Here is a 13,587-nt window from a genome sequence, read left to right on the forward strand (position 1 = left end):
TGGCCTGCACACGAGCTCGGAAAGTCATTGGGGTGGCCCCTGCCCCAGGGGCCAGGCCCAGTGCCCCCTTTAGGGGGGCCCTTGGGAGAGTCCCAGTTCGTATGTCCTAGTCTCTGACAAGGAAGATCCAACCCGACCTGGCAGAGCTGGGGGAAGAAAGGTGAAGTCCTTCAACAACTTTCATTCACAAACGTTGTGAATGTTTACAATGTGCCTGGCACAGAGGCTCTACAGTGAACAGACAGATGTGATTCCAGCAGGGGAGGCAGATGATGGCGACAATAGCTACCATTTATCAACCTCTCACCATGTGCCTGTGTATTTCGGCTCATTAAGTATGAACTACAACTCTTTCAGGTGGGGCCTCTACCTCCATTCTCTAGATGAGAAGATTGGAGCACAGAGAGGTTAAGTAACTTGCCCAAGGCCACACAGCCAGTAGAGGTATGGCTAAAATGGGAGTCTAGACATTTTGGTACTAGATGCTGCTCACTGAATCACTACGCTCTATTGCCTCTTAATAAGCAAGGAACCCAACAAACAAACAAACGAACACAGGTTTGGGGAACCAGCTCTGAATGAAACATGGGGGGCGGAGCTCCATTAGGCAGGGTAGTTAGGGAGGGCTTCTCTGTGGAGGTGGCATTTTAATCTGGGAGACTGGAGGAGAATGAGCCGGCCATGGAGGGAGCAGGGCTGGGGGAGTAGAGGAGGAAGAGCCTCTGGCAGGGGTGGGGAAGGGGGAGGAAGAGCTGTGCAGAGGCTCCAAGGTGGGAAAGAGCTGAGTGGGTTCAGACACTGAAAGGCCAGTGTAAGTGCTGGGGGCGAGGGGTGTGGGGGTGAGAAGGGTGGTGGGAGATGAGTCAGGAAGTGGGTCAGCCTCCCGTCACTTCTGGAGCCTCCTCTCCTCACACCTCAGCACAGCCCCTACCTCACCCAGGCCCACTGTGAGGCCTTAGCAGGGGGGCCCCTCAAAGGTATTAAAACATATCCCCATATATATACGCATACATATAGCTCATAGCTATGAGATCTGAATCTTATGACTATTCCTTTAGAAATTATTTTGCTGTGACAAACTCGATCAATGCATGAGTTCTCTGACTTCCGGTTTCCTGGCAATCATTATACATAACTGGAAATTCCAGAGGATTCTGGAAAATTCTTAAGAATTCCAGAAAATCTAAGTGATAATTGGCCCTCACATGTAATGAGGTATTTTTGTTTGTTTGTAATGAGCTTCACAAATCCTAAATTTCATAATTACTAAAGTTCCCATAACATTCGGCAGCTGTTTAACACAAGCTTTAATTCTGATTTGGCTCTTCTCCTTTGGGACGTCTGAGCCCCTGCATTCCTTTTCCGGTCTCAGCACTGCCATGGGTCACTGAAAGGCTCAAGCGCCCCCACCCTGGCTGCCCGAGCTGGGGGAGCAACGGGCATGTCCGCCCTGCGCGGAGGGGCGGGCTCCCGTGTCTGTCTCCCCAGAGGTGAAGGGGGTCTGGCAGGGACTCTGGCTCTTCCACAGGGTGCGATGGGCCCCAGTGGTGGGTGTGAGTGTCAGGAAACTCCCTGAGGGCAGAGCAGAAGCTGTGCTGCTTCCTGGGCTCTGAGTGTGGGGCCTGGCACACAGTAGGTGCTCACCGAGCGCTTGTTGAGGTTTCCTGGAGAGTGAGGAGTTGCTGGGCAGCAGGCCCTGGGCCCACTGTCTATGCCTGCTCGGGGCTCAGAAGGATGTGAGGAAAGGCTGGTGACCAGAGCAGGCCCCTGGGGACCAGATCTGCGAAAAGCCCCAGGCCCAGTGTGGCCCCAACCCAGACCTACTAGTTTTGTCCAGCAGGTGGACTTCAATAACGGCACCCTTGGCTAGTACACCTCCCTCACTTGCCCCTCAATTCCCTGTGGGAGGAGATTCCCAGAAATATAAAGCAAAGGTAAGAGTTCAGGTGTTCAGAGGCGGGCATCCAACCCCAGCTCTTGGGGTCCCTGGTTGGGCTTGTCCAGGGCTGGAGCCCAAATGCCCACGAGGTGGCAGCAGAGAGAGCCCATCAGGGGGAGAGTCCTAGAGAGCGCGCCTGGAAATGGCCCGGGGTAACGGGGTCCTAACCTGGCCCGGGCTGAAAGGAATCCTCTCTCCCACTGGGGCTTTGAAAAACCACATGTTCCAGATTCCTTGCCCCTGATCTACTGGACTCCCTGGGAGGGGATGTGCCCACCAGTTGAGAACCATTCAGATTTTGAAAACAGAAAAGAGGATAGGAAGGTGTAATGGCTGGTTCGTGTTCTCTCTCTCTCTCTTTCTCTCTCGGTTGATATCCTCACCAATAGAGACCCCGGTGGACCTGTCCCTGTGGCTGGTTGATGAAGAGTGGGGGCAGGGAGGCTAGGCATCTTCAGCCCGAGGTTGCTCGAGCTCAGGGCGGGGCAGCCTTGCTGGATGAGACAGTTACCATCCCTCCCCCATCCCACCGGTTCTCCAGGTTCTCAGGACCTGGACCACCTGCCAGGGCACCCGTGAGCCAGCAGAGGCAGAAGGACTGCTGGGCTAGGTAGCTCAAAGTTAGACAGACCTGGGTTTGAGTCTTGGCTCTGGGAGCTTGGGCAAACCCCTCAACCTCTAAGTCTCTGTCCTCAGTACGATGGTAGCAATGAATCCATCTGCCACGTGAAATTGTTATGAGGATAAGAGAGAATTCACGAGAAAACCCAGCACAGCGCCTGGCACGTTCCAGACATTTAATAAATGGGGTCGCCATGAGCTGTTAGGTACATGTCCATCATGGGGCTGGCTGGGTGGCTGTGGGGTTGGGGACAAGCCTCCCGAAATGAGACCAAATGGCGCACAAGTATGGGGGATAAAAAGGGGGTGCTCATCCCTGACTTTCCTCAGCTTCCCCCCGACATCTATTGTGGATGCCCTGAGACTTTGGCCATGGTCTCTCCTTCCCACCCTGAGTCACAGCCTGCTCACAGCATGCACGGGGTCTGTGCAAACCTGACACTCCCATGCCAGCAAATCCCGGGGTGAGCTTCAAAGCCCCTGCTGGGCAGCCCTGGGCCAGCTGACTGGTGGCTGTGGTGACAGAGCGGTGAAGGTGCTGAGGGCAGATCTGAAGCTTGTGCAATTTGAGGGAGGGACTTGTGCCTCACCAGGGTGAGTGGGGGCTCTCCTGAGGTGTCACCAGAGTCCTGGGCTCTCAGGGCAAGTGTGGCTACCAGCTGAACTGGCCCTGGGATGCTGCACTCCCCTGGACCAAGTCTGAAGCCCACTGTCCCCGAGGACGGCGGGAGGGCCGTCCCCTGACCTCTGACTACCTTTCACCGTGCGGAGAGCTCCAAGAGCCGGCGCAGAGGAAAGGTGAATCCATCAGCCCCACGGGCAGACCCACAGAGCTCGTGTGGGAAGGCGGACACCCCTTGGCAGGGCAGACCGGGCGTTCCGCTCCCACCACCACGTACCGTGGTCACATCAGAGTCTGGAGGCGTCATCTCCACCAGGTTGATGTAGTAGGGAGCGTCCTTCCAGGTGGGGTGGTTGTCGTTGATGTCCAGGAGGGTGATGTTGACCTGTGAAGCCACAAGGGGCGCTGTGGGGTGCACCTAGCTGGGCTGCACCCGGACAGTGCCCACGGAGGGGACACATTCAGATGCCTGTGGAGCATCTTGGCATTAACTCCACCAGGTCAGGGCCTGGGCTTTCAAGGACAGGGGCGAGCAGGACCTTCAGAGGGGTTAGGTGCTGTCCCATCAGGAGGCAGAGGAACAGAGGAGATAACACCTAAAATCCTTCCTGTGACCTGGAACTTGTCCCACCCACCCCTGGTCTGGACTAAAGGTGACTGACAGAGTAGGGGAGGTTTAGGATGAGGGTCTATTAGGATCCCTTGAGCTTCCAAGTCAGTCTCAGCTATAAGCCAAGCAATTTCCCTGCTCACCTGTCACCAGGTAAATTATTTATGGAGCTCGGAATCCTATTAGTGGGGGCCTCCTGTGACTGCATAAGGCACTGGAGACTTTTCTGCCAAGTCCCTGGCCAACCAATACCAACCCCAGCCTCCCTGGCTGGGCAAGGCTGGGGGCACTGGCTGGGGCAGCTGCTGTGGGTAGGGTGAGGGGCGTGGGGAGAGGTCAGGGGAGGGTCCTGAGGGGGAGCCAAAGGAAGCACATAAAGGTCACAGAGGGCAGGTGACTGGAGGACCTGGCAGCAGCCTTCCTGCTTCCTTCCCCACAGGGGCTTGCTGCTTCCCGCTCCCCCATTCTTTTCTGCAGCCAGAGCTCAGTCAGGACCCTCAACCATCCTCCCTCTAGCTTCCTGCCCACCTTGGTGGGGCAACAAGGCCTTGGATGGGGCTCTGGCCCCTCATGGGTCCTACTTGCTCATGGGCGGGAACCAGGCATCATGTCTCAGGGTCAGGGGTGGGGTGGTGCAAGCCCCAGGGACCCTCCAAGGGCCCTGCTTCTGGCTCTGAGCCGCTCAGAGAAATGCCTGCTCCTCTAGGAGCCCATAAGGAGGGGCCTCTGGATCTCCTACCTTCTCCTACCTGGCCAGCTGCTCTTTTAGGGTCAGAGGAGATAATATTTGCTCCTCCCAGTGCCTCCTTGTCCCAGGTGGGAATACCTTTCTTCCCATAGACGTGGTGGCCCCAGGGCTGACCTTGGCTGACAGCAAGTTGGTGATTGACATCTAGTTGGTAGCCATCCTCACTCCACTCCCAAGGTGCCTCACGCTACCTCAGGACAAAGTGCCTAGGGGCCTAGAGGTGCAGCCTGAAGGAGAGCCCGGGGCAGTGGCCTGGATGGCAAACGAGGAGCTGGGGGGTGCGGGAGGGTGGGCACTCACAGTGGCGATGCCAGTTTTCTGGTTGTGGCCCACGCCCCCATCCACTGCTCGTACGATGAGGATGTATTCAGACTTGATCTCACGGTCCAGCAGGGAGGTGGTGGTGATTTCACCTGCAGGAGAGAGGGGTGCGGGAGAGAGGGTTTGGGTGGGCCAGGGAGAGATTGGGGAGGGAGGGAAGAGCAAGGAAAGGAGGAGGGAGAGAGGGGAAAACAGAGTGAGGGAGAGTATGAAAGAGAGGTGCTGGGATGATCAAATGAGCTGGCAGTGTGCGTGCATATTTGCTGGGGGTGGCGAGATGGTGCTCACCGAGGGAGGGGAGAGCACTCACACCTTGGGAACTGGAACCCCAAAGCTGGGCAACATAACTCCATGATGAGGAGGTATTTTCAAATGTGGGACAATCAAGGCCAACTATGGAGGTGGTGGCTGGGAAACAGGGCAGAAGGGCCACCTGGCTTCGAGCTCAGACACCAGGGACCTCTCATTAGACTTCCAACACACCTAGAGTGTCACACATGTCCCCGCCGTCCCTCATCACTGGACGGTTCAACCTAAAGTGCACTGAGAATTCACAGCTATCAAATCATTTCCTTCATTATCTGTAACGTAGTTACATTGCCTTGAAATTTATTTAGCATATAAACTAATTATTCCATTGAAGATAAACATTAACAATAGACCACAACTTTTGTCAGCTGTTTTTGCCTTTTCTTTACATTTTGGTCTAACAAAAATATGGCAGTCACCTTGGTAGTTGTGTGCTGGCAACTATTTGACACCCAGCTCACCAAAAGAAAAAGAGGCTTCTGCCCATTTCCAAGGTGTAAACATTCCCTCCAGGACCCCTTTGTAAATGACCAACTTGATGGCGTTGAACATGGAATTGGGGAGAGGTGCATACAATGAGCTATCAGAGCAGGAGTGAGCCAGTACCAGCCAGCTTCAGCACACGATGGTAGCCGGGCCACTTGCCATCTCCCACGGGCCATGGGAAAGAGCTTACGCTCTGAGGACAGTGGGGCCCAGATTTGAATCTGATTATGGCCCTTCCCAGATGCTTGGCCTCGGGAAAGTTACTTAACTTCTCTGTGCTCGTTTTATTTTATCATGAAACAAGGGAGCTGGGCCAGATGGTCCCTGGGACCCCTTCCACTGTCATACTTCCCTCCCTTCCATGCTGGCCTGCCCCCTGGCCTGTGCAGGGCTGAGAAGGGAGCTGGGGGTGAGGGACAGGGCAGCGAAGGTGCTGAGGCCTGGAATGAAAGACTGGCCAAGGTCTGCCCGCCTAGACATGATCCTTGGTGGGGTGGTGTCCATTAATTGGCAGGGCGAGGAAGAAATTAATCTCTAAAAAGTTTTAAACATGAACTTGTCGCCATGATAGATGGCTCTTCCTGTCTGGGAAATTAGATCCAATTAAGGCCACCTTTGTGGAGCAGGCTTGGCTAATTTGACCGAAGAGGTAAGAGGAAAACGTTTACACCTTCAGAGAGAAAGGAGCTGTGTTAAGGCAGCAAGAAAATGTCCGTGTCATTACTAAAAGCGCGGGGGTGGAGCTGGGGTCCCTGACGGCGGAGGCAGGGCAGGGCGCTGAAAGGTCAATGAGTCCGATCGGTATCTGGGTGGCAGCATGAAGCTCTAACGTGGCTTTCTATAACGTAGCAGTTAAAGTCTGGGCTCCGGGGTCAGAAGTTCAGGCTTCTGCAGGTCCTCAGGCAAGTTACTTAACCTCTCCTGTGCCTCAGTTTCCTCACCTGGAAAATGGGGGAGAATGCTAGCACCTGCCTCGCGCAGAGTGGCGAAGAAAGTGAAATGGGATGATGCGAGTCAGAGCACTTACAACAGTGCTGAGCACTTGTTCATGTTAACTAACGAGATTATTCTGAGCCCCCCTGGAAATGTGGGCTCGCCGAGGGCGGAAGCTTCTGAGAGCCGGGAGGAAGGCCTCTGTGCTGTCAGAGGTGGAGAGAGAGGCGCAGGATGGCCTCGAATGTGTTCAGTCTCTGTACACATTTCACCAGCTCTCTGCTCCCCAAGCTCCCAGGGAAAGGGACCAAAGAGATTGAAGGCAGACTTCAATCAGGAAGGCGTGGTGACAGGAAGACTAAATTAGCCCACCAGTTCCTGAACACCTCCTGCAGGGATGGCCCATGTTCAAAGAATCTCGCTCCCTTCCCAGGCTAGAACGACAGCTGCAAAGTGGCTGTCAGGCCAGGGACTGCGTTTCCTAGCCTTCCTTGCATCTAGGCAGGCCACTCCCTGGTTCCGGCCTGTAGGATGTGGGCACAAGTGATGTATGTCACCGCTAGGCTTGGCCCGTAAACATCTCCTTACACAATGCTCCACGCTCTCTTTTCCCTTCTGCAGTGACTTTGGAGCCACAACATGGAAGGGGCCTGGGTCCCAGCATCATTGTGTGGAAGGCTTTCCACTGAACACTGGACTGCTGTGGAGATAGAATTTCTATTGTGCTGAGCCACTGAGATTTCAAGGTTTGCTTGTTTAGCATCTCCAGTTCCCTTACCCAATACAGAAATGGGCACTTAGAAGTGGAATGCCCTGTGTGCCCACTAAGCTGACTTAGAACCCCATGAGGACAGGGCCATGTTTCATTCCATTCTGCACCCCTGCACCTAGCACAACACTGCAGATATCCATTGAGATCTGAGTAAATGTATGAGTGAATGTCCAGGGGCCTCGTATTCCTTTCCCGCTTCTGGATGAAAAGCCTGGGGTCTCTTATTGCTTTTTTCTGCACCCCTTCCCTTCCAGCTTCAAGGAGCAGAGAAATGAAGAAGAAAGGAGAGTTACATGGGCTGAGCAGGGCCAGGGGATGTGGGCCCCTGGGTGAAAAGAATGAAAGAATAATGATAATCACCTAATTCTGTTAGCACTCAATGTGGGGGACTACGTTAAGTGTTCCCCATAATGACTCACTGAGTTCACACAACAGCCCTCATATGATCATCCTCATTTTTAGGTGGGGAAACCGAGGCACACCCACTGTTAGGAAAAGGAGCCAGGACTGAAAAATGGCGTCGGCAGCTGAGGGAGGGGTACACTGAGGCTTGAAGAACGGTGTCCCTGAAGAACGCCGTGTAAAATGGAACACATTTTAAACATGACAGGGTTCTTCACCCCTGGAAGACATTCTTCAGTTGGGTAAATTCAGGTTGTGATTTTTTTGTAAGACCCATCATCTCACTCAAATGACTATTTCAGGGATGGAACCAGGTGCTCAAAGCTGGTTTCCTGTGAAACACGGGCTTCCTGTGAAAGGGAGGAGGCCCTGACCCACAGGCAGGTCCTGGCCGGGCAGGAGTCAGCTGAGGTGCAGAGCACGAGCGCTCGGGGCTCACCTGAGCGGGCGCCGATCCGAAACTGGGAGGAGCCCTCCAGGGAGTAGATGATGGACTCCTGGCCGTACTCCCGGGAGCGGTCCAGGTCCGTGGCATTCAGGATCAGCACCGTGGCTCCTTCCGGGAGACAAGGGCGGGGGAGGAGGGCATCTGCTGCTCACCTTGGCCTTTCCCCAACCCCTCCCTGGCTGGTCACCATATTAATATTCTCAGATTGACCAACTTTGACATTGAGTCAAAAAGAAATGAAGCTCCATATCAAATTTTTCTACCTTTATTATATTCAATTTCGGTCTTGTTTTATCTTGTTCACAAGGGGAACTTATTCGAGTTTTTATTTTCTATTTAATGTCCAGTTAAGACCCTCACCTTCATTTCTTTCTTGGTGGAATCCTGGGCAGGGTATTGGCCTCTCCAGATGCCCTGGCCAGACCCTGAGAGCAGCCTGTCCTGCAGCCGAGTCACCCAAGGGCTTTCTGCGCCCCCTGCCACCCAGCTCTGGCAGCGGGGCGAGCAGGTTCAGTGTGTGGATCTCTAGGCTGGAATCCGGTGGGACCTCTGCCAAGTACCTTAACTCATCCGAGCCTCAGCTTCCCCCTCTGTAATATGGGTCTAACCATGAAGTCATTGGTGGGGCTGTTAGTGAGGATCCCACGGATAAAGCATGCAGGCGCAGGCGCAGGCCTGGCCAGGTGGTGCTCACTGCCCTGCAGCTGTGGTTACTACTGTGCTGACGCATCAACAGTCCCTGGGGGCGTAAGGGCCAGGCAGCGTGCTGTGGGACAGGGAGGGCCTTCTGGCCCCTTCTAGGTAGCTGTGGGGCCTCGGATTTGACTCTCAGTCCTGCCCTAAGCAGGAGACAGATACATGGGCCCTGACACACGACTTTAACCAAGCGTATTCAACTCTGAGGAGGATTAAGTGCCACGATGGAGGCTTCTCCTCGGCAGAGTCTGGGGATGGTGGAAATGCAGGGGCCACGTCAGCAGTGACTTTCTCCAGGGGAAGCCTGAGACTGGGATGGGGGAGGGTGGGCTGGGTACAGTCTAGTACCACCCAGCAAATCATCGGATACCATGGGGGTACCAGGAGGCTCTCTGTGGAAGGCTCCATGGTGCCAAAGAAGGTCACCCCTAACTCCAGCTGCCCCTGACTCCTTAAGCTGCTCCTGACTCCCCCAGCTGACCCCAACTCCCCCAGCTGCCCTCGACTCCTCCAGCTGCTCCTGACTCTCCCAGCTGACCCTGACTCTCCCAGCTGCCCCTGACTCCCCCAGCTGACCCTGACTCCCCCAGCTGACCCTGACTCCCCCAGCTGACCCTGACTCCCCCAGCTGCCCCCGACTCCCCCAGCTGACCCTGACTCCCCCAGCTGCCGCCGACTCCCCCCAGCTGACCCTGACTCCCCCCAGCTGACCCCGACTCCCCCAGCTGTCCCCTGACTCCCCCAGCTGCCCCTGACTCCCCCAGCTGCCCCTGACTCCCCCAGCTGACCCTGACTCCCCCAGCTGACCCTGACTCCTCCAGGTGTCCCCCAACTCTACCTTACCCTGACCCCTTAGCTTCTCTGACTCCTCTAGCTGCTTCAGCAATTCCTGATACATGCCCTGTAGAATGTCCTCTCTGGATGCAAGCGAAGCTGCCAGCCTGCCCTGAGGTCCCAACAGGTTGCCTGGATCCTGAATGTGGAGCTTGTGGCCCTGGGTCTGTAAGCTGAGCCCTGGAGCCTGAGCCACGACCGAGGGATGAGCCTCCTACTCTTGTCCTCACAATGGAACACATGCCACCCTCCAAGGCCACCTTTTGGCCATCATGGCACCTGGGACCTGGCTCACAGCATCGTAATCTCAGAACTCTCTGCACCCTCTTGTTCAACCAAGGTCGCTGGATTAGTCATCAATGATTACTGTCTTCCCTGCTAGACTGTAGCTGGAGGAGAGCAGAGACCAAGTGCCTAGTGGAGCGGCTGCACATAGTAGGTGCTCTGTAAGCAACCGTTGGCTGGCAGATAACTGAGCCTCTCCAAAGGCTCCCCTCACTGGTCATGAGAGACAGACAGGGAGGGCCATGGTGGACAAGCCAGGTCAGCCCCCCGCAGTGCCATGCGTGATCTCTGCCTCCACGCCCGCCTGCCTGGGCCCGTACCTGCCATGATGCTCTCCACCACAGAGACGAAGTACGCAGGCTTGCTGAAGGTGGGAGGGTTGTCATTTTCATCCTGCAAAGCAGACAGACAGGTTGCAGGAGCCAGGGCGGCAGTGGGGGCTGGTCAGCTATCCCGTGCTGGCATCAAACGGGGGCTGGGCATGGCTGGCACGAAGGTACTCTGGCCCCCATGTATAACTGGAGCCAGGCAGGTGTCATGTGGGGCCAGGCGCCCCTCTGGCTAAGCTACAGTTCAAGGAGGTGGGACAGGCCTTGGGGAAGCATGTGGGGGTCAGGAAGGGACGGTGAGGACCAGGGAGATGGAGAAAGAAGGCAGCAGTCGGGACTGCCTACCACTCCCAGCCCCTGCTCTCCCGTCGGTCTTCCTGAGGAAGCTGAGCTCCGAGCTTACTCCAGTTCTCCCAGCTCATCGGCCCCACGACGGGGATGCCTCCTCAGACTTTCTTCCTCAGCTCTGCCAAGGTGATGGTGGAAGGTTCTAGAAACCCGCCCAGAAATGAAGGGAGAAAGGAGCAGCCCAACCAGGAAGACACTGAGGCATGCAGGCAGGGCTCAGGTGGGTTCCCGGCCTGAATTCCAGACCCCACTGCACCTTCACAGGAGCACGGCTCCTCCACCCCCTGGCGCGTCCTGGCCCAGAACCACCACCTTCAGATCTGAAGCACCCCCTCCTCTGGCCCAGCCTCCCCCAGTGACAGGTGAGAGGGCCAGTGGCCAGGGGCTGAGGCAGCAGGCGGGGCCAGGTGCAGCCTGGCTCCTGCTCGTCCACACGCCACCTCCCTCCACCATCAGGGAGACGTTCCTACCCTTTAAGACTCTCACCCTCACCCCCTGCCTTTTGCCATCACTCAACAAGAACTGGCCCCCGTCTCCATCTTGGAGCAAGCCTTGCTGCCCCCACCCCGACGCGGAGCCTTCTCCGCTTTCCCCACGAGCCACGATGCAGGCTCAGGGGCCTCCTTTACCCCAGAACTGGGAGCTCCGAAGAGGAAGACTCCTCAGTAAACCCCCTTGGCCGGAGTCACTTCTGGCTGATCAAACGTGAACGCGAGGGAGGCATGATATGGGGCTGTCCACCCCTCGGGACGTCAGAGAATCCCATCCTACCGGGACTGTGGGTGCCGGGTAGGGACACACTTCTTTCCCAGTGCGGCCCTGCCTCTGGGCTGCACACTGGCTGATGCTGATCTGCCCCTCTCCCCCGTCTCAGCGAACTGGCTGTGGGAGGCCTCGCCACACATCCAGTGCCTCAGCAGCGTGCCCGGGTGTCCCCTGGCGCGGCACGGGTGCCCCATATGTGTGTCTATTTAAGCCTTCTGCTTGGCTGCACGAAACAGCGCCGAGAATGTCAGTGACAGAGCATGAGGCAGAAACTTATTAGCGGTGATATTTCCCCGGATCCTGGTGCTGCATTCGCTATTAGTTCTAATTCAGCGGCTCCCTCTACAAAAGCTTATTGTCCCCTAATGGGAAATCTACAAACCGAGTTTGACTTCTTTATTAAAAACCAACAAGCAGTGGATGAAGAGGAGTCACCTGGCCCCTCTCAGCCATCCCCTCCTCCTTCCAGAACCCTGCCGCTGGGATCTGCCTCTCCCCACCCCCACCCTGTGCAGTCAGTGCTGCCGTCAACTGCCTGGTGGAGGGAGAAGGCGGCTCAGACAAGTGACAGCTACTTAAAAACCACCCACGTGCAAAATTAACCCAAAGGCGGTGACCTTTTCAAGCATGGTCCTTAGACACAAGTGACTACACATCCCAAAGTCCTGCTTGAGAGACGAGGTTCACGCACAGCCAGGGTGGCCCCTGTCTCTGTGCCAGACCCTCCTCCTGCCGGGGGATGAGGGGGGAGTAGGGGGGTCAGGGAAGCCCTGGAAGGACAGTGCGGAGCCCCTTCTGACCCTCAGGACAGCTTTGGGGGAACATAGCCAATAACATGTAACACTATGTCTGGCGTCAGGTGGGTACTAGACTCGGGGTAACCCCTTTGTAAGTTGCATATTAGAAGTTGTGCAACTTCTAATCACTATGTTGCATAGCTAAAACGTATATAATATTGTATGTCAACTCTAATTGAAAAAAAAAGTTTTTTTAAAAGAGTACCAGGACGTGGTTCTGATTGGCAGGGCATCATTCTAGTTCGCTGGTATAGCCTTGGCATTTCAGGTGGGAGGGTGCAGGTTCAAGCGGGCAGGTGTTTAGGCTCCTGCGGATCTCTTCCCATCCTCCCTGCCACTCCTGCAGCCTGACTCTCTGCCCTTCCCTCTGCTGCACCCGGTTCTGCACTGCCTCACCCTCCCATGCCACCCCTAAATCCTGCTCCATGTGCCCACTCTCAGCTTTTCCTTCACTGCCAGCCCCATCCTATTTCGTAAGCAAGTAGGGTCCCCTGCCCAGATGAGGACCTTGGCACTCGGCAGCTGGCCCTGGAGCCTCAGGTTGCGAGGACGAAGCTAGGGGCAGGGCAGCACCAGGGGCTGTTGGTAAAGCCAGCCAGGACAGGGAGGTCAGCCAGCAAGCCAGCTCTGGGCGAGATATTGTCCTGAGCATATGTCAAATCACAGCGTATCTCGTAACCTGACAATCTGATCTCATTCTCCTGGAATCGGTAACGTGCTAACTCTTCCATCAACATGTTCGCCCTCTCCTGCAGACAGCCGCCTCTATGAGGTGGGGGCAGGCTTGTGCATGTGCAGTGTTGGAGGGTCTGGGCGATGGGGAGGGGGGCGCTTTCGTCACCACCATCTCATCCCCCGGAGGCGGGGGGAGCTGCACAGGGCCAATGAGCCAGTGTGGAGACAGATTCAGTGACTGATCATTTCAGACACTAAACCCACTAAGGTGTGCGTGATATTCATGTCCGACAAGCTGTGGTTTGGTTTCAGGCCCCTTTAGACCTTCAGAGGAGCAGAAAAAGGAAGTGAAAAGAAAGAGGGGGAGAGAGACAGGAGAGGAGATGGCCTTCAGGAATTCCCTTGAACTTCGCAGAATGTAGCTCTAGACGAGGGAACCCATTGACGTGTCCTCCAGCTCCCGTTGCCCTGACAGGGTGTCCTGAGGCCCCAGACCTCCCTGGCCAGGCTGGCAGGTTTGCTAGGACAGCCTTCGGGATGGTCTGCCAGGTACGCCCCTGAGCTGTGGGGACAGTCAAGGACTTGGGGACACAGGGTTCAGGAGGGACCCCTGGCACCCTGGGAAGCACTCGCCACCCCTTACCCTG

At 55.9% G+C, this 13,587-nt stretch overlaps 1 protein-coding gene across 1 annotated transcript in view; it reads right to left on the reverse strand.

Moving 5' to 3' along the window:
• The window catches only part of LOC307112525 (cadherin-23-like), a gene marked incomplete at both ends in the record, with an annotated part of 282,465 nt that overhangs the window by 28,210 nt on the left and 240,668 nt on the right, over positions 1-13,587 (reverse strand). The window contains 4 exons of the mRNA XM_079793252.1: positions 3,460-3,567; positions 4,841-4,953; positions 8,203-8,319; positions 10,347-10,419. Coding sequence (XP_079649378.1) covers positions 3,460-3,567; positions 4,841-4,953; positions 8,203-8,319; positions 10,347-10,419 — 411 coding nt within the window. The remainder of the gene's footprint in view (positions 1-3,459; positions 3,568-4,840; positions 4,954-8,202; positions 8,320-10,346; positions 10,420-13,587) is intronic.

Source organism: Cnephaeus nilssonii (genome assembly GCF_951640355.1).
Source record: "Cnephaeus nilssonii genome assembly, chromosome: 16".
Lineage (NCBI taxonomy): Eukaryota > Metazoa > Chordata > Mammalia > Chiroptera > Vespertilionidae > Cnephaeus > Cnephaeus nilssonii.